The 20,215-nt window shown below is 35.0% G+C and overlaps 1 protein-coding gene across 4 annotated transcripts in view; it reads right to left on the bottom strand.

Annotated features, from left to right (window-relative positions):
- DPYD (dihydropyrimidine dehydrogenase) overlaps nucleotides 1-20,215 on the bottom strand; it is an 843,687-nt gene that overhangs the window by 220,212 nt on the left and 603,260 nt on the right. For all 4 annotated transcript variants that reach the window (NM_001132697.1, XM_054527610.2, XM_054527649.2 and 1 more), the window contains 2 exon segments: nucleotides 5,420-5,539; nucleotides 6,377-6,497. In NM_001132697.1, the coding sequence (NP_001126169.1) occupies nucleotides 5,420-5,539; nucleotides 6,377-6,497 (241 nt within the window).

Raw genomic sequence — 20,215 nt, 5'->3', positions numbered from 1 at the left:
TGCACAGACCAACGATGGCTAAACAGTGAGATACTGAGGCTCTGGGAAAGGCAACATAATGAAAGAGGGGATTCTTTGTCAATCTGTACATGAATATATTCAAATGAGCATTATTTAAATGAGAGTATTTCTAATGGTAAGCCTCTCTCAACCAAAGTGATAATTTATAATAAAATTGTAATCTAGCATCTGTATTTGAAATGCCTACTTTTGACTGTTCTGCAAATATAGTACATACACATTTGTATAACAAGGTCTTTAATAGTTTGATCAGTTAAACTTGTAATAAGCTAAGAATGTTTTTACATAGGTGAATAACAGGCCAGATTTTTTGCATTACTTTTGTACATACAAAAAAAGGAAAAAAGTGAGTATAAAATGGAAGGCTCTCCTTTTAATTATTCTTTTTGCATGAATTACCACATTTTTATTCATTTAAATTCTATCTTTATCTATCAGGTTATTTTAGATCTTCAATGTTAAAGCCTAAGCTCTTATCGATAAAGATGATTGTAATTGATAGCTTAAATTTGATGACAGATAGTAGGCATGTTTTTCTAAAAGCAATTTATGCATCAATAATCATGTTATTGACACATAAAAAAATCCAGCACATTAAAAACAACTTCCCAATTAAAAAAATACTAACACTGTATTTTATGATGGAATTGTAATATGTGGTGTAAGAACTTAAAGCAATCCTGCCAAAATCTTCAGTTGCTGGCATGTGTGAAAATAGTTATTTAAAGAAAAATGTAACTAAAACTTCTGAGTTTCTAATCTGTTTTGTTTTGCCATCTCCCTGATTTTACACAAATATTCACTAATAAATACAACAAAATAAGTGTATGATTAGAGTGGGTTACACTGGATTTGTGTTTACGTAATGCCCAGTAGCACAGTGTATGCTGCCAAGTTATTATTGCATTCTAACAATTCACGCCTAAGTAACTATCTTAAAAACACACATAAACTATGCGATGTGAAGTCGATGCCTAAAATCCCTTTCTAAGCTACTATATTGATTCACATTTGTGCAAGTTTTCTAAATTATACACTTTGTACTCACTTCTGGCCCTACACTGATGCAGATCTACAAATTACTAGCTAAATTTCTAACTTGTACCTTCTTTTATTAGTATTTCCTATGTCGGATTTACAATGAAAACACCTTTAGGAAGCTTGTAACCATACAAGCCAGTGTCTAGTATCTCACACAGCTAGATTTCAAATCATTCATTATTCACTTGTAGACTCTAAGAACATTCATGGAATATTCCATTATAATTTATTTAGAAATACACAGTCATTTACTGGATTCTGTAATAACCTCTATGAGAGAAGTAACTTTGGGCTGAAATAGAAAATCTTAAAAGCCATCTTTTATGAATTATTCAGAAATCAATAATAAAGTTTATAAGTCTTAATACTGAAAAAAATGTGTTCTATTGTTGTAATTGTATAAGTTCATACATAATGAATAACTTCAAACAGGCATTCAAAATTTGAAGTTAAGAACAAGAATTTCCTTTCCTTTGGTGAAAATAGAACAAATTTGGCAAATAAAATAATTTAAAATAATAAGTTAGTTTTTCAAGCTTGTGGGAAGTAAATTATATTGAACCTAAAGTGTCTATCATTATTTCAATTTAAGTGCCTTCTGCACTCTTTTCTATGTATGTGAATGTGCATGTGTTTGTAAGTGCAACATACAAAATATATACAGGACAATGAAATTCATTCCCCATTAATTAAAAAAACATTAGAAACACAAGGAACAACAACAAAAACTTCAAATGAATTTACCCCATTGAAAAATGCTTGAATACTTTTTCTCCCGAAACACCTGTAAATGAATAAAGGTTATCCTCATGAAGTCAGCTACAAGAAAGACATCTTTAGTTTATGCCATGCAGGACTGATTCTTAACCAGTTCTGAAAGACTCTTACCCACAGGGAGGATTTCATGTGAAAATGTCACACCACAGCTGGATAACACCATTTATATAGGTGATAGTAATCACTGATTTGGGGGCTATCTTAAGATGCCCTCATTATTTGGGAATGAAATCAGAAAAAAAGGTCAAAATTTGAAACTAAAACAAGAAAAAAAGAAATTAAACCGGGAAAAATAATGAGTCACGCACTCAAGGATGGAGTTTATAATTGTTACTGAGATTAGGGTTTTTTCCAATCAAATAAGTCAAAGAATTTCTTCTTCCTTTCCTCTCTCCAAACCCAATAAACTATTCAGCTGTGTGATGATACATGAATTAACTGCTGTTTGATGCAATGGAAGTTTTCTGCATGGATTCTAGAAAAAGGAAAGGTCGTAACAACTTAGTGTTACATCTATACTGTCCAAAGAAAGGTACAGAATTCTTTAGAATCAACGGTTTAGACAGAGTACTTATATGGTGGAGAGCTGAATGAGCCATGCTTGTTTGATAAAAAATATTCCTTTTAGATACCAAACAAGACTTCCTTTTATACTGTTCTCACTATGAAATCATCTGGTATATAATTCAACTTTTTAATGGAGCAATACTATGACGTATTTCTCCCATAATTGAAATTCAAGTTTATAAATCACTTTATTATGAGTTTGTTTCATATATTTAAGCACCCCCCTGCCAGAGTCTAATCATCTGTAGATGATTTAGAAAAATTGTTTCTAAAATAGCAAAGCTGAGGATAAGACCTTGGAGTGAGGTCATAACTTGCTCTCTTGATGTAACTTTTAAGCTACAGCAGGTAGAAGTTATCTTTCTATAGTCTTATTGACTTCTTTTATTTAACAAAAGAGACCTCCCTCTGAAACAGTAACTCTCAAAATATTTTGAAGTTAACTAAGTAAAAAGTGCGTTTAACACTATGGCATATATAAGTGTATATTATGTGTATAACTGAAAAAGAAGTTTGGCCAAACAATGCTTATCCCAACTATATGCAAAGCATTCTGACATTTCTTATTCTATTTCATTATTTAAAATGTTGATTACAGTTCACTAAACTTGATTGCATAGTATACTCATGAGTTTGGAACCAACCTTTGAAAGACATTGCTCTCAAATCCAGGCTACTTATATCTGAAATAATTCCACTGACATTCCTTAGCTGAGATCCTGTTTTCCCAATGCAAGTCACTGTCCCTTATTAGCTAATGCATTTTCTCTAGAAGAACACTCCTGAAATGTGCCCATTTTTCTACAGCAGGTATACTACTCCAGGTGCCTCACTATTTCCGTATTTAAACAAAACATAATCCTCATTTCAAAGAGCAGAAATCTTATTCTGAGAAAAATAATAACAATTGAATAAACAGCTAAAGAATATATTGAAAGGGGAAAATATCCTTCACTGGCAATGAAAAGTATGTATTGTGTTCAGGTGGCTATCCAAAAGTAAACTCTATTTAGTTTTCACTTTTTAAAAATCTGTGATTCATGCAGCGCCTCTGAAAGCAGACATTGCCATGCTCTGAGAGAACACTTGAGCAGATATTAGCACTGTGCTATGGTAAATTTTTTAAAAATCTTATAAAAATATCTAGCTTATTTTGTGTAACTTTCAGTATTAAAGCAGCATTTGAAGTCCTGACAACCATATTTGATAAAACTCTCGTAAAATTTGAAACTATTATTATTCAACACAATTTTGCTAGGCTAAGTTTTGCTATAACTCATACTGAAGGTACTCTGTTATAGAACTTGCTCTGTCCTAAAATATATTATCATTGCCTATTTAAACTGCTTTTCAGATTCTATTACCTTTAATCTTAAGCAAGCATTGCTTTAAAGGAGGGAAACTATATTAATTCTGTCAATGTGGAGAAAGGCTATTTTCAAAACAGATTGTTTAATGTGAAGAAACTTAATATAGAACCTATTAGAAATGAGGTACAAGCCCTTTAAAATGTTAGGGATTTTTTGTTGTTTAAAATGAAAGTTCTACCCAGGCTTACCTAAGCTTATAGCCCAAGTGAATATTTATATATGAATTTATAAATCTTAGAAATAGAGTTTTATGGAAATGCTAACAGGCCCTGAGGTATGGCTGAGCTTGTTTTCAGGTACTGCTATAATTTCCAGTGTGTGTATGCTTAAAGACTGCAACACAAAAGACTTTTTCTAATGCTGTAATTTTGTAGTTTTATTAGACTGAGTTATAGTATGGGAGAATATTCAGAAATTGCAGCTTAAATGAGAAAACGTGAATGGTGTTACTTATATAAAATACTACTGCAATAGTTCTTTTATTAATTTTTAATGTTCAGCACCCTCTGTGACCTCGTTTATTCTCTTGCTGTCAACATGGCAGGCTGGAAAAATTGAAATGGGCTGACAGAAAACATAGTACATGTTACAGCCCAACTCTGGAGTCTCTTGACTCTCTTTCTGTGGCACACGCGAACGCGGTTCACGTTATTCTGCATTACAATAATATTTAAGGCCCTGTTTGATAGCTCCTGATAAAAGCGAGCTGTGTCTGGAGCCTGAGCAGGTGCTCCTTGTCAGCCTTCTTTCTGACATTGTGGGAATGGCATTCAATTAAAAGCAGAATATAACCGTTTTTGTTCTTCATGGCTCACAGGCATACTTCATACTCTCAAAACAGAATACCTCAGCATGGATAGAGCTTTATTTGTGTCTGTCCAGCCTCTTCCAGAAGCACATTTTGGTCTGATTCAGCAATGCTTTTCTTGAACAGTGGGGCACTGTTATGTTATGTATATTTACCACTTTCTCTATCACCAAGGAGACTAATCCCAAACCAGTACAGTCAAGAACCTTACAGCATTGTCTTTGCAAGACCAAGTTCATGTTGTCACAGTCACAGAGTGCACAGGGCAAAGATACTGAACAGGACCTTGAGATTAAAACCTCTCTTTCTTTTTCAAATTCAAGCATATGATGATGAGAAAGAGAGTGAAAAGGTGTGAGGTCTGCAAATGTCTTGTCAGCTGATGCTTAATTCAGTGTTTTAATGGCATGTTTGGGACAGTTGGGACAAGGTTTTTGAAGAAGGTAGATGTCTAAATTCTAGGAAGAATGAAAACTAGTCCAGACCATGAAAAAGACATTGTAATGAGGGTGCTTATATTTTTCTCTCAGAGGGCCCTCACATTAACCCTTACTAGTAAGTGGCAAAAGAACTGAGAGACGATGAGAAATTCTTAGGAAAGCACGGACCACAAGAGAATAGAATTTGTGCAAGACCTTATCTCGATATTCTCTCATCCTGTGCTGTCACTTGAGCTTTCATATTCAATCTGTTCTGTCATAACTATTAGGAATATTGATCAGCTATGAGTTATAAGAATTTGGGATCATAAAGGACACAAAACTCTTGCAACATGACCTTCTGATTTTTCAGCAACCTCCAAGAAAGCACAACGCAAGAAGTGGGCAACACCTACCAGACACTCCTCCATATGTAGTTCGCTTTGCAATCCCCACTGCTGGCCAAGGTGTGCCATCAGATTTTAATCCCATCAGACCTGAGACAGTGTTGGTGGCTGTAACGCCATTGGCACCACCTGTGAGAGACACATCAACATTTTCATGCCGCTCTTATAATGAAAGACACATCAACATTTTCATGCAGCTCTTAGAAGACACGATAGTTAAAACCCATTCAAACCCTCACATCCCAGAAAAATGCATTCTACTTTATCTTGAGAACATGTCTTCTCCTCAAAGTTCTTCACTAATTTAACTCCTACATTTATGTTTAAAATTTTAAACATTAAAGAAGTTTTAATTACCACAACTTTACTTTCTCAATTATTATGCAGACATGTTGTTACCAAATGTTTTGTATTTGGTGTTATTTTCCAGGTAATTTACAATGTCTTTGCAAGTCAGGGTGCAATTTCCCTGCGATGGAACACAAGCATGCATGATTTTTGTATTCAACAGATATTTCTTGAGCATGTGTTTAAGGAAGTCAGCTAGGCCCTATAAAATATGAAGAGAACTCATAAGAAATTTCACATTGTGCAAATTGAAATTTCTTTTTTTTTCTTTTTTACTTCATTAAAGTTTAATATATTGAATTGTTATATTATGAGGTCATTTATTTTGGACAGGTTTGCTGTGACTGTGTTTTTTGTTCTTATAATGTGTGAAATAAGTGTTTATTAGGAAAACTATAAACGATCTTGTGTTTCCAGATCAAAGTTCATGGTCAATTTGCTAGCATGAGTCCAGGTGTAAATCTCCTGTGTTTGTGGGATCAAGTGCTCAATTGGAAACTTTTAAAATTGAGACAAAAAGTATACACATGTTTGTAGGAAAAGACATACTTTAGTATGGCTACATAATGTGGGCCAATATTTACAACAGTGGGCAACTGATTCAAGTCAAGTTCTTACCTTCCTTTGCAGCTCTTGCGATGCTCACAATATCAGTGACATTTGGGGTCAGCTTGGCAAAAAAAGGAATCTGAACAGCTTGCCTAACCCAGCGGCAGATGTTCCGCACCAGCTCTGGATCCTGTTCAAATAGGTCGGTTAAATATAGAACATAATTAAAGAATTGTGATCAAAATGTGTACTGGAACAACAGCAAAGCTGGAGACGTGCAAGACAAATCCAACTTGACAATGAGCTACATGATATATTTCTCAAATTCCTCCTCAGTATTACACCTAGACTCATTAGGGAACTAAGGTTAACACACTTCAAGTGAACTGCAAATTCATCACATAAAGGTTAAATTCCTCAAGAGAGCCTTTAGAAAATAAAATTTCAAAGAACAAAATGGAAGACAGTGTTTCCCACTTTCAGTTAAATATTATCAGGAATGAAACACAAACTTTTGATGTTAAGTACAAGAAACATTTCAAAATTTCTAGTGATCTCATTGGTTTAAGCAAAATAAAAAATATTTAAACTGCTGACTCTCAAGTGAATGATATGAAATCTAAAGCTTGTTGTTTTCATTATTAGACTTAGTCTTGACGTGTATTCAAAAAGAAATCTATCTGTGACTTCATCATCAATCTACATGTGATATATAGTACATGCAAATATGGAATAATTCAGCCTTGTATTATACATGAGCTGATCAGTAACTTTAATTTAGTTTTGTAAATGTTACCAAGATCTGTGCAGCATTTTCAGCACTCACGTACATGAAAGAATTGATCAAAATGACAAAAATGAAATAAAATATCAAATGCTCATTTTAAAAAGCAAGAAATAGACATTTCCCTGTGCCTATTTTCTGTGATTTTCCAGGCTTTTATTTTCTCATGGGGCAAGTATCATTTAGAGGGCAAACACCTATCCTTTCCATTGAATAACTTAGCTACAGTACAGTAATGTTCTTTGATTTCAATACATACAATAGTCCTTTTTTTCATTACTTTTAGTGTAAAATTTATTCTGACAGGTACTGATAATGTGCTTTGATAAATTACCTTAAAGTATGCAATAGCAATTCATTATTGCACTTGGTAATATTATCTTAGCAAGTTAAAATGTTTTTGAATAAAAGAAAAACCCAGACAAATACAGTCATATATTTAAACTATGAAAATAGTAGGCAAGCATATCATTTGTAATTAATATTTTTATTTGTAAGAAAGTTGCTCTTTGCATTTTAACCTTTCAAATTCCTTTAAGATGAGATTTGTAATGTTATAACCTTTAGAAAGAACCTTTTCACTTAGGTTTAATGTGTCTTGATCCGTCATCCTGTATTACTCAAAAAGCATTTTTGTGCTAAGATACTGCAATGAGGTAATTTCTGTTGATTGTTATCATCTCTATTAAGCAAAACTTAATACTTTTAAAAAGAAGTCTTTGGCTTGGCTTATTCACTTTTTAGAACAGTAATTTCTTCATTAAACATAAATATTAAAAAAGTACTATATGGAATGCTCTACAGGGCATAGTGTGCATTATGAATAGTAAAATGTGGAGACTTAGCTGTACAAATTCTAACTCATGAAAATGGAGATCTGCCCCTGCCCATGCAATGCTCATGAAATATTTATAACCACTGCATTGGTATTATGAAGGCAGTTGCATCTTTGTGACTTTCATTTCTAAGTTATGAATTTCCATGGGACTTAGCCTAGAAATGACAGTAACTCTAGATGATATGAATTGCATGTCCTTTGTGGAAGCTCTCTTTAAGGTAGAATTTGACAATAATTTAAAGATCACTTGAATGGCATAATACATGGAATGTATCCTGATAAGAATTACTGAAACAAATTTGAAATATTATTTGGTTCCAATAGAGTAAACACTAATAATCTGATACAGGCTTCTAAGTGGCTTTCAATACTATTGACCCCCATGCCATAATAATTTACTTTGAACATCTGTCAGACATTTTTTCTGATTTTCACTAGGTGACTTCTTTAAATGACTGCCTCTTACCCATTGCTTAACAATCTGGAATTTGTTCAAAGTTTTTCAAATTCTTAGAAATACATGTTTTTTTTTCGGTTAGCACTGTTTACTTGAATCATCTGTCTCTATTTTGGGATACCATAATTTGACCCTCCATGAGTAAATTTGACCCTCCATGAGTAAAGTTGACGGTGTTCACATGTATTTTTCTCATCTTCATACTTAGGCAAGCCAGCTGCTGACTAATCATCATAGCCAAGAGTAAGTATAATTTGGCTACCTGAAAATTTTAAAAACAACTTCTAACCAAAATTACCATAAAATTAATGATTCTTCTGTAAATTGCAATGTTTTGTTTGACAGGTGTAATAGAGAATATTCTAATACAACTAGAAATGTGGTGAGGTCTATAACATCATGAAATGAATCTATATACTTCGGAGAATTCATGAATAGACTGTAATTAGTTATATTTTCCTAGTTTCTTCACAATTTTGATATGAATGTTCAAGATCTAAAAGCAATTAATAGTGTTTCTACATCTTGACCTTCTCATTTTCTAGTGATAGCATGAGATGGCTTTGCCTTTTGTAACAAGCCAGTTTTTAGAATCTTATTGAAATAAATAAGTTTTAGACAATTTCTAATTCTTACCAAAATCTTCAGGATCAGAAATATACAAAAGTACTCTTATCTCTCAGACAAATCGAGAGTTTCCCATTACCAATACATACAAAAAGAAGAAGAAGAAGAAGGAAAACAAAAAACAATTATTGACTGCTCTATTTCTGGGCACTAAAAAATATATGTTGTGTCAATGAATGAGGAATGAGTGAAAATTTGGCAACTTGGCATATTTTCACATTATTTCCTTATATATCCATCAAAATATAAACTATGTCTAGATTTAAGAAAAACCCAGATATATTTTATGACAATGTCTAAAAGCATGAAATGTAGGAAGACTACTTTACAAATCACTGGTAATTCTGTGAAAAAGTGATGGATAATTAAGCAAAATAGAATAGCTTAACAAAATTTTAAAAATGTCTAATACACAAAAACGTCTACCTAGATCACAAAGGCTTTATTGGTGCTTTCTAAAGGCATTAATGCTTCTCCCTGAACATGATTTGCAATCTCTGTCACAGTAGTTGCTTGTCTTTGTGAGTGTGTGTGTGTATGTGTGTGCATGTTCTTCAATACCTGTCAACCCTTTTGCTATTCAATGTGATCACCAAAGAAAGCTCTGAAGCAACAAAATGATTTCCTGTGATGGAGGTGCATGGCATTATAAGCAGAAAGACACCTGAAGCCCCTGAGAATGAGTGACAGATCTAGGGAGCAAATGGTGGTCTTGAGGATACTACGCAAAGTGAAGGTACCAGAGCAGACTTGTGAAGTGCTGAGAAGAGTTTTGATAAAAGCAAGCTAGAGGCAAATTTGGCCTATTTGAAAATTTTGATGAGGTACAGCCCAGTGTCTGCCTGCAACTAATCTTATCAGGAATAGATTCCTATGAAAATCAAACAACGGTGACAACACAACTAGAAAATGTAATGCTGAGGAATGCAGATTACTTGCTGCAGTAATGTCCATTATGCAAAACTGGTTGTTTTTAAAGCTTAATTTCTAATCTGGGACACAAGATAATAATTTTTAATTCTAGTAGCTACTCTGTATTTAGTTACACATTAAGGGAGTTCTATAAATGACCCATCCTGCTGCTTTTGAGACCCTGAAGATGACCTCTTCACTGTAGGGCAGGCATTTCCACCAATTACTTAGGGCATCAAATCTCACTGGTTTCACGTCCTCTGCAGAGGAATAAGCACTACAGAATGAGACTGAGAATTTCCTGATAAGCTAAATTACAAGTGAAATTTTGACTTGAAGAAACATTTCTCTCCCATTTACCTAGTAATTTTCACTCTGCACAATTCATTTCAAAATGGCTTTCTTAGAAGCTGGCATTTCAATAAATCCACTGAAAAATTTTACCAGTTATAAAATGTTTTTCACTAAGCAACTCTTAAGTCTTAATTCATATGACATGCCAAGAGGTAGCTAGAATTTTCATTACATCCATGTTTCTGATGGAAAGAACTGGGGCCCAGAAGATCAATCTGAGTACCAATTTCACCTTCTTAATTTTCTTTCCCATTATCACGTCCTAAACCTTCATCTTCCTTAGCAAAATTGCTCCCTAAAGTGAAATTCAGCCATCAATTGTAAACTAGAACTATAAAAGGCTTCTACTTCACTTATTCCTGTAAGACTAGAAGTGGCTGCAAAATAATGAGCAAAAGTGATGTATTATCCTTGTATGTCAATAAAACAGGACAGGCAGTCAACTATTCCAGGTGCAATTAAAATATTAGTGAATGCAAAGATTATGTGTTGAAATGGAGATGTTTTTATTAACTTTTTTTAGCATGTGTCCTTCTTGCATCTGTTTTCCTGACTTAAGTATTCTAATAGTGGTCCAACTACTTTGGAAGTTAGTTGTGCAGTTTCCTAAAAAGGTAAATATGGACTTACTAATCAACCCAGAAATTCAACTCTTAATTATATATACAAGTGAGATGGAAACATATTTCTACATTAAAACTTGCACATGAATACTCATAGAAACTTTTTCAAAATAGGCCCAAATTTCACATAATGCCAATATTCATCAATATGTGAGTTGAATAAACAAAATTGCTGCATATCCACGCAATGAAATATGATTCAACAACAAAAAGAAACTAATGAATCATGCCACAATTTGGAATTAATAAAACAAAATGATGCTGAGTTACAGAAGTAGACATTATATGCATACATTTATTAAAATTACGTAAGAGGAAAAACTATGGTATGGAAAGCAGAGCAGTGGTTGCTGAGACTGAGAATTAGGCATGCAGGAGGAATTAAGTGGAAACAAGTATAAGAAAATTTTTGAGGGTAATGAAATGTTCCATTTTCTTTAAAGGAAAACTATTGATATATTTGAAGATATTAAAATTAAAATGTTAATATATTTAAAAACATTGTGAAAAGACAAGGCACAAAGTGGGACAAGATTCTGAAGCACAACTCATAAAGGAGTAGTATCCAGAATATATAAAGGACCACCTGCAAATTAATGAGAAAAATGGGCAAAACTTTAACATACTTCATTCAACATAGCATACTTCATTGGATTTCATTCAAGGTGAAATCCAAATGGCCAAAAAATATATGAAATGTGATCAGCCTTATGAACACCTTTCACATTTTTTCCATATAAAGACAATGCTCATTTAAACCACAATGTGATGCCATTATATATCTACCAGATTGGGGGGTTGGGGGAAAGTCAATACACCCTGGGGAGAATGTAAATCAGTACAAGAGTCTTTGGGAAACAGTTTCGCATGATCTAGGTTCCATTCTTATGTATATGTCCTTTTAAAGACGCAAACTCCAGAATACATGTTCAAAATATCCATAGTAGCACTGTTTGAAATAGCCCCAAAGTGGAAAAAATCCAAATTGTCCATCAAGAGTAAAATGAAAAATAAATGGTAATATAGTCATACAATGGAATAAACACGCTAGAGCTACATACAATGATAAGGATGAATCTCATAATGCTTAGCAAAAGAAACCAGTCTCAAAAGTATACAATATAATTTGATTCATATAAACTCCTTAAATAGAAAGTAAATATGGTCTTTGGAGACATATACATGGGTGATAAAACTACGAAGAAAAGCAAAGCAAAGAGTAGGGATGGTGTTAAAGTGGACAGAGAGGGTTGTGTTAGGGAGAGACATATAGGGAGCTTTTGAGGTGTGGGAGATATTCCATTTCTTGACCTGGTGGTCACATGGTATGCACATTATGATTTGTTAAAAAATATATATGTATGTGTGTAGATATCTGTTTATAAATGCATACATACATGTTTCATGTACGTTGTCTATATTCCACAATAAGAAAATATACAAATGACCAGCAAATATGAAAAGACATCGAATCTCGCTAGTAATTAGAAAAACAAAAGAATAAACATGATCACCTATCATGATTTGTCGAAAATGTAAAGACTGATAATATCCCTCTTTGCTGAGGTTGCAAAGAAACAGGCATTCTCATAGGATCTCAATAGGAAAGTAAATTAATAACTCCTTTTTGAAGAACAATGTGGCAATATGTATAAAAATGTAAAGCTCATCTTATAAGTTTTAAATTCCAATTCCAAATACCTATCCTAATGAAATTCACATGCATTCAAGATATGTGTACAAAGATGTCTGCCATTCACTACAGCATTGTTTGCAGTAGTGAGAAAAAAGAATAAATGTCAATATGGGAAGATCTGTGAAAAGTACTATAATCCATACAATGAAATACTATGCAGCCATTAAAAATAAATCTTTATAAACTGACATGGAAAGATATTCAAAACATATTAAAACATATTAAGTGAACAAAAGCAAGACACAGAATAACACACAGATAGCCTAATCCTGTTTTTAAAATATAAATATGTACATATATTTATATAGAGGTCTGAAAAACAGACTATGCATTTATGCTGTAACCTGTTAGCAGTGATTACCTCTGAAATGTTCCATATTTTGAATGTGGTATAATCGGGTATAGACATTTGCCAAAACACATCAAACTCTACACTTAAGTGTGTTCATGCTAATATAGGTAAATTATTTCTAATATAGATAAATTTCATCTATTATTCTAAAAATAATTCTAAAGGCACTCAAATATAAATAGAAAAATGAAAGAAAGTGGCATTGTAGGTAATGTGGGTTCTACCCTTTTGGCAAATATTTATTGACCATGAGGCACTACAAATTTTCCGTGTTGAACACTAAGATGAATGAAACTAGAGTCTGCAAGGAAATGCAAACCAGGCACACAATAAAATGGACATCTGGTATTAAGTGTCACAAAAGACAAGACATCCTGAAAGTGTTCTATCATTTCAGCTTATTTCAGAGTGTGTAGCACAGAACCTGACACATAGTAGGCATTCAACAGTATTGTTGAATTGATAGAGCCTACACCATACAAATTGACACTGACTTTCTTATTTCTATGTACTTGGAGGAAAGTTGAGAGTACAGTATACTGGGTCCAGGATAACCTAATAGACAACTGTTTTAGGTACTATATTGGATAATACAGATTTAGAGACATGTAATATGTTATCCCTGTTCTTTAAAAACATAAACCAAAATACTTTACAATCTAGTGGAGACAAATGCATACAACAAACACATAATGTGATTATAAAATGTTGTAACTGTATATACCTGGAATGTGTACATGTGTGCCTGTGTGCATGTGTGTGTGTGTGTGTGTGTGTGTGTGGCCACTTCCTTGTGCCTTAAGTAGAAGATGACATAGACCCACTTGTGTGTCCTCTCCTCCCCAGGCACATAGCCTTCTCTATTCTGTTTCTCATTTCAAGTTTTTTCTTATTTTTCTCTTTCTACCTTCATTTTTTGTCCCTTGAATAACACCCTTCAACGCAGCCCTCCATGACAAATCCTTCCATCCTACTTCAGCACAGGATGGATTAGTAAATGACTGCCTCTTTAGTGCTCCTATAATGTTTCTTTATTACAGCATTTATCACAGTGTTTTATAGTCATCTTCTCTGTTTAATAATCAATTTCTTTCTACCAGACTATTAGTCTTTTAGGGGATGTATTTTACTCTTTTATCCTAGCAAAGAGCCTGGTACATGAAAGACAATAAATACCATGTTGAATGAAATAATGAAGACTTTTTAATTGCATACCAGCTTTCCATCATGAACCACAAAACATTTGCATCTCCTCTTCCATGGAGCCCGGAGATACAGGATATTAGCAGCTCTTGCTCCAGCAGTCAACTGAGTTTCAAAACAGTCTTTTGATGCTCTCCAGCAGTGAGCTAAAATACTTGGAGAGAACTGTCCCCTACTGTGGCCTAGAAGTCCACGAGAACCCACCTGAGGGCCCAGGCTGACCATGATCCTTTCTGTCTGAACCTTTAATATATTGAGGGCTTTTCCAGAGTTTGTACCTCTGACCCTGACCCTGCCTCAACTCCCAGTCTTTAGTCCCTGGGACCTTGAGGGGAAGGGAGATGCTGTCCATATTTTTATAAGCTAAAGGGAACTACATTCCTGTTTTGTTCCTTTAAATATCATTTCTGGTGAATATAACCTAATGATTTTTTTTCTTCCTTTCAGACAAAATTTCCCTAGTGTGCCATTCCTCTGACATTCTTAGTGTCAATGCTCTCCATTCCACTTAGTCTCTAAAGCTTTTTTTTTTTTTTTTTACAAATGGACAAGAATTGCCATACACTACTCACTGTTTAGTTAATTCCTGACTGCCAGCGTTCTTTCAGGCACTATTTTAATTCTCTGCGAGGACTCTCAGATCCTCTCCACCAGCTCACTTCTTTACTCTCAAATGGCAGTGTTAATTGTAGAGATCAGCCCTGAAAGCTGTTCAAATTTCAGATCTCCTCTGCCACAATTTGTCCCTACGGAATCAGATTCAGATTTCATAGAATTATCTTGCTTCTGCTGGCTAATCCCAACAGGAAATCCACGGCCTCACCTGTTCATGGTAATGAAGTTTGAGAGGTACCTGCCCAAATAAACAGATCAATGAACACCTTCTGCCCACAGTTTCATTTGCTATTCTAGACACTGAGCCTCTCAGGGGCACTGTAGCACTATTGCTATTTTAATATGTAAATACCTTGTCTCTATTCCAGGAATCCCATGTTGCATCAAAGAAATGGAAGCAGGGCTCAGACCCTGCATGGTAGAGGGGGCTCTGCAATTTAAAGGGTTAACTTTCTGAAATGTTGAGGAGTGAGGAGTCACATAACTTTTCACGAGAACTGATGAGTAGATATGCTAAAGTAACTAAGTTCTGAAAAGGTCTTAGAAAAATACATGCAGAAGCAGGCAACTGCAACAGACACAGACATGAACCACTCAGATCTATCTTCAGGAACAGACTCTGGCCCAGCTGCAGGAGTGTGGTGAGCTGACTGCCTCTAACTGCTTCCTCCTTTAGGTGTGCCTCGCTTTTAAACTGGGGTCATGCTCCTTTCAGGGAGACCCCAGTGAATGATAGCAAAACTGTAGTACAAGGGTCTAGCTATTTCTGGTGTATGTGGGACTCCTCTAATAGGCACTTTTTGTCCTGAAGCTCCCTACTGGGCTAGCAAAGATTTTTCTTCTGTCTGTATCAGGGTCCAATGGCTCCCCTTTTCCAATTTTGCTTCCACTTTTTTCCTTTCACAAGCATTTCTCTCCAATAAACCTTTTGCCCTCCTAACTCCCTCTCTGTGTCTGATTCCTGGAGGACTCAACTGACACAACAGTTCTCTACTTGTATGAAGAATTCTCCCTGTAAGAGGATTAGGCTATATTCTAGGAAAGTCAAAGAAGAAAAAAACTTGCCCAAGTGACCCCAGGATATCTCACTGAGAGGAATTCAAGAAAGCTACGCTGAATCCAAACGAATCTCTCAAATTTCTTCTGAATTCTAGTTCTACCCTTGGCTTGACAGAACAAGGTATCTTGGAATGTCCTGAATACAGTTAAGCCTTGTTGGTGACCTACCCAGCAATAGCCAATATATGCTCAGGGGCAAGAAAAGGCCCAATACCAGGAAGCAGGGCTAATTTTTTTCCTAGAAAAAGACTGCTTTTAGGGACATGGTAGGAGACAATGATTGAGTGATCTCTGCAAAAAGACAACTCAGAGACATCCTTAAAGAGTTTGGACACTTACTTGATCTTTTGATTCAGAACTTGCTCAAACTCACTATTGTGATGTGGGACTCTGGAAGCAATTGTGCAGAAGCCCATGGATAAAGGACATGATGCCTTTGTGTCCGCAAGACAAAATTATCCATCAAGGGACGATGGCCAGAGGAATCAGTGTATATGCTAATACTCATTCCAATTCTTTGCCTCTTACAGATGCAATCAATGACAAACCTCTTAAAAACATCACTGAGAGGCTGGGCACATTGGCTCATGCCTGTAATCCCAGCACTTTGGAAGACTGAGGAGGGTGGATCACTTGAGGTCAGGCGTTCAAGACCACCCTGGCCCACATGGCGAATCCTTGTCTCTACTAAAAGTACAAAAAAGAAACAAACAAACAAACAAACAAACAAAAACCCAAAAAACCAGGCATGGTAACACATACCTGTAATCCCAGCTACTCAGGAGGCTGAGGAATGAGAATCCTTTAAACCCAGGAGGTGGAGGCTGCAGTGAGCCGAGATTGCATCACTGCATTCCAGCCTGGGCGACAGAGCAAGACTCTGTCTCAATAAAATAAAATAAAATAAATAAAATAAAATAAAATATCATTCATTGAGAGGTTAGATGAAACTTCTTCCAGGTGTGTTGAGCCTCCAATGCCCTCTGTTCTGAACTGTACTCCATTCTAATGTCTGCTTTAGCTTTCATAATCCATTCTGCTTGTTTGAAGTCTAGTTCTCCCTTTCCATTATCTGTACTCTACATTTCTAGACTTTATCTGTTGTTCACTTCTTTCTGGATTGGATCCCTCTGAGCCTCTATGCCTGCCTGAATTGACCTGAAGTTGCCCACCTTGCACCCATACTTGATCCATGACTTGTCTGTCACTTAGGGTCAACTATTCCTTTCTGCCTTATTATGTTTTTCTTAATCTATGGGGTATATTGCCAGGTCTATTTCTCTTGTCTTAGCTTTTATCATGTTTTTTTCTAAAACCAAGATTGACACAGGTTCCATAGGCCTATCTTCATAGGCAAACAAAAAACTCTTCGAGAGCCATACATGGGCCATATTTCGCGGTAATTAGGACACCTCCAAATCTTCTACATTAAGGCATTTCAGAATAGTTTATTCTTTTGTTGAATCCTTTATACTGAGCCAAAAAATGAGCTTGAACTTTCTTTATGTGTGGGATATTATTTATCTTTAAATTAAAATGCTAGTTTTATCTACCATACAAAAAGGGAGTCATCCATAGTTTGCTTATTAATGAGGGTATGCAGCATAATTTGGAAGATCTTAATATATGGAGAAACAGGTCATGCACATATTTTCCTGATACCACCAGTAGGTGTTCAAAATTGTGGACCAGCTGAGCCAAAATGAACCCCAGCAGGTTTCCTAATCATGGCTTAGAACACATTAAAAAGACCTCAGTGGGTTATGAAATATAGGCGGCTGCTTGCCCTACTATGTATGGATTCATTTTGGATAAGGGCAAGTGTGTATGTAAATGTGTAATAAGGAGTTTTTATTCTTTGCAGACTTCAAGCAGCTTGGCATTTGTTTTCTTAATGCAAAGCATTAGTGTAAACAGTATAACAATTGATATTTTATACATCTGTTGGTCTATTCACTTAGCTTATGTATTTCAGTGCTAGACTTAGAAAACAACCACAAGCATAAAACCTCAGTATTTTTATAATTCCATATTGAAGTGAATGATTAACCAACACAGGGAGGAAACTACTGTGGGGCAGCATTCTGCCCTGGAGCACCCACCCTGCTGACACATTCAGGATGAAGAGAGTCTAGGGAAGTCACGCTTCTGTCCTGGGAATGTTATGAAATCCAAGCAAGAAAGAATTACTATTGAGGCAATTTTAAATAACCTAGCAGAGAAAAACTGCAATCCCTTGGCAATGAACGGTTCCAACTAAGGAGAACTCATCCATAACAAGTTGGTATAGGTCTTTAAAGAATTTCTTCCCACTGCTGCTGTAGGAGCTGGAAAGAAATATCTAGGCCATTTTGTTTGTTTGTTTGTTTTTGCCATCTCTGTGGACTGATATCCCTTTTTGAGCTAAATACTCAAAACTAAGTACTAAAGGAAATAATACTACTAAGGAAATACTAAAGTGGGTGACTTTGGTAGAAGTCTTTGGTGATAATGTGGGATAGAGAAGGCTTTAAACATGACCTTTTATAAGTGTGGTATTCACAAATTCAAAATGAAATTCATGGATACTGGATTTTATCTAAAATCTTTAGCAATCTTGAACCTAAAAATCCTTATCAATATATTTATTACACTCACAGGGTGGTTTATAAGCATACATGTCCTAAGGGGTGTGTCTGTGTAAAAAGAGGGTTCTCTATTTTAATCTTTCAGGTGTCAAGGAAAGGAAACATAGTGAGGTTACCCCATTTTGGGGAGTTTATTACAACCATACATGGAAAAATAAAAAAGTAAGTGGAATGTTTTTGGTAAAGGAAGAGCTAGGCCTCTGGGGACTGGGACACCATCACTCATTTTGTAAGACATACAGCAGCTCTAAAGAGCAGCTCCTGTTTTCCTGTTGTTCCTTTAGGAATGGATGTCTATTGTTTTAAGGATTAAAAACTCTGCAATACGAATACATCTGCTCTTATTTCTCAGCATCTCTTATTCCATTTCTACTTCTACTCACTTTCTCCTTTTTCCTATATTACCTTTTCGGTTCTCTAATTCAATTTTTTTCAAAATTGAGTTGAATTTGGTTTTCCAATTCAATTTTTTTACTATTTTATATATATATATATACATGCATATATATATGTGTGTGTATATGTATACGCATATATATGTGTGTGTAAATACATGTATATATACATATCATATATATACACATGTATATCCACATATGTGTATATATACATATGTGTATATGTATATGCATTTATATACATATATACATCATATACATACATATATGTATATATATACATGTATATATATATATACACACACATATATACATATGTATATAATATATTTAAAAACAAATCCACAGAGAACAAGACTCAGTACAAATAGCATTCTTTATATTTTGGCTGTCTGAAATTTGACTTCCCTTCCTATTTGCAGGAAATTTAAATCATATGAAGCATTGGTAGGACACAGGAACTATCCCCATTTTGCAAGTCTTTGAAAAGAGGATCTTACTCTTTCTACTGTCTTGCAACCAAAACACCAGTACATGATCTAGGCCTAGCCAACTGAAGGTCCTGCCCAAAGTTTTAACCTCACCATCAGAAAAGTGGTTCAAGTGTATTTGTGGTAGTGTGTGGTGCAGCATCTCCTGACAGTATCCAATGACGGCAGTAGTGGTGGCTATCAACCCTGGTAGAGGCTGTATTAGCTGGACAACTCTTGGTGTTCATTCTCTGAGCCTTTTTGTTTTTTGCCCATTTTCTAAGCCTGCTGTTCCTGCCTTCTTTGATTCCGTAAGCCATCTTGTATCCTGCCAATAAATCTCTTTTCACTTCTGACAGCCAGTCAGTTTCTGTTGCTTGCAATTAAGAGTGTTAATTGATACAGGCAGTTGGCCACTATCCAGTGTGGAGTGACATTATCGCCTGGGTTATGGCATCACACTTCCTGACAAGTTGCTGACCTCTTTTTATTTAGTCTCCAAATGGTTGCTTTTTGCTCAGGGATACAATATCTGGTCCAATAAATTGTGGTCAAGGTAGCCAGGACACACACTTTTATGGCAGGTGTATGCCAAATACTGCTTCTGGTTACTTTTCTTTAGAAGGGAGCTATTGGCCTGGTCGAGCAGGTCCTTAGTTTCATGGACTATGTGGAAATTACAAGAGTTAGGCATCAACTTTGTCCTCAAAGAACTTACAATCAAGTTATAGTTTCAGTTGTGACACTTAAACTATGTCAGGTTCAGTAGAATATAAAAATGGCCTTTAGAATTACAATACATCTCTATTCCTCTATAAATCATTTAGCATTTTAATATGTCATAATGAGTAAGCCCTCATATAATTCAGGAGACCCTTGCAGAAAGAAGTGAT

Source organism: Pongo abelii, chromosome 1 (genome assembly GCF_028885655.2).
Source record: "Pongo abelii isolate AG06213 chromosome 1, NHGRI_mPonAbe1-v2.0_pri, whole genome shotgun sequence".
Taxonomy (NCBI): domain Eukaryota; kingdom Metazoa; phylum Chordata; class Mammalia; order Primates; family Hominidae; genus Pongo; species Pongo abelii.
The sequence above is the reverse complement of the archived record's forward strand: the minus strand, read 5'-3'. Positions and strand labels throughout refer to the sequence as shown.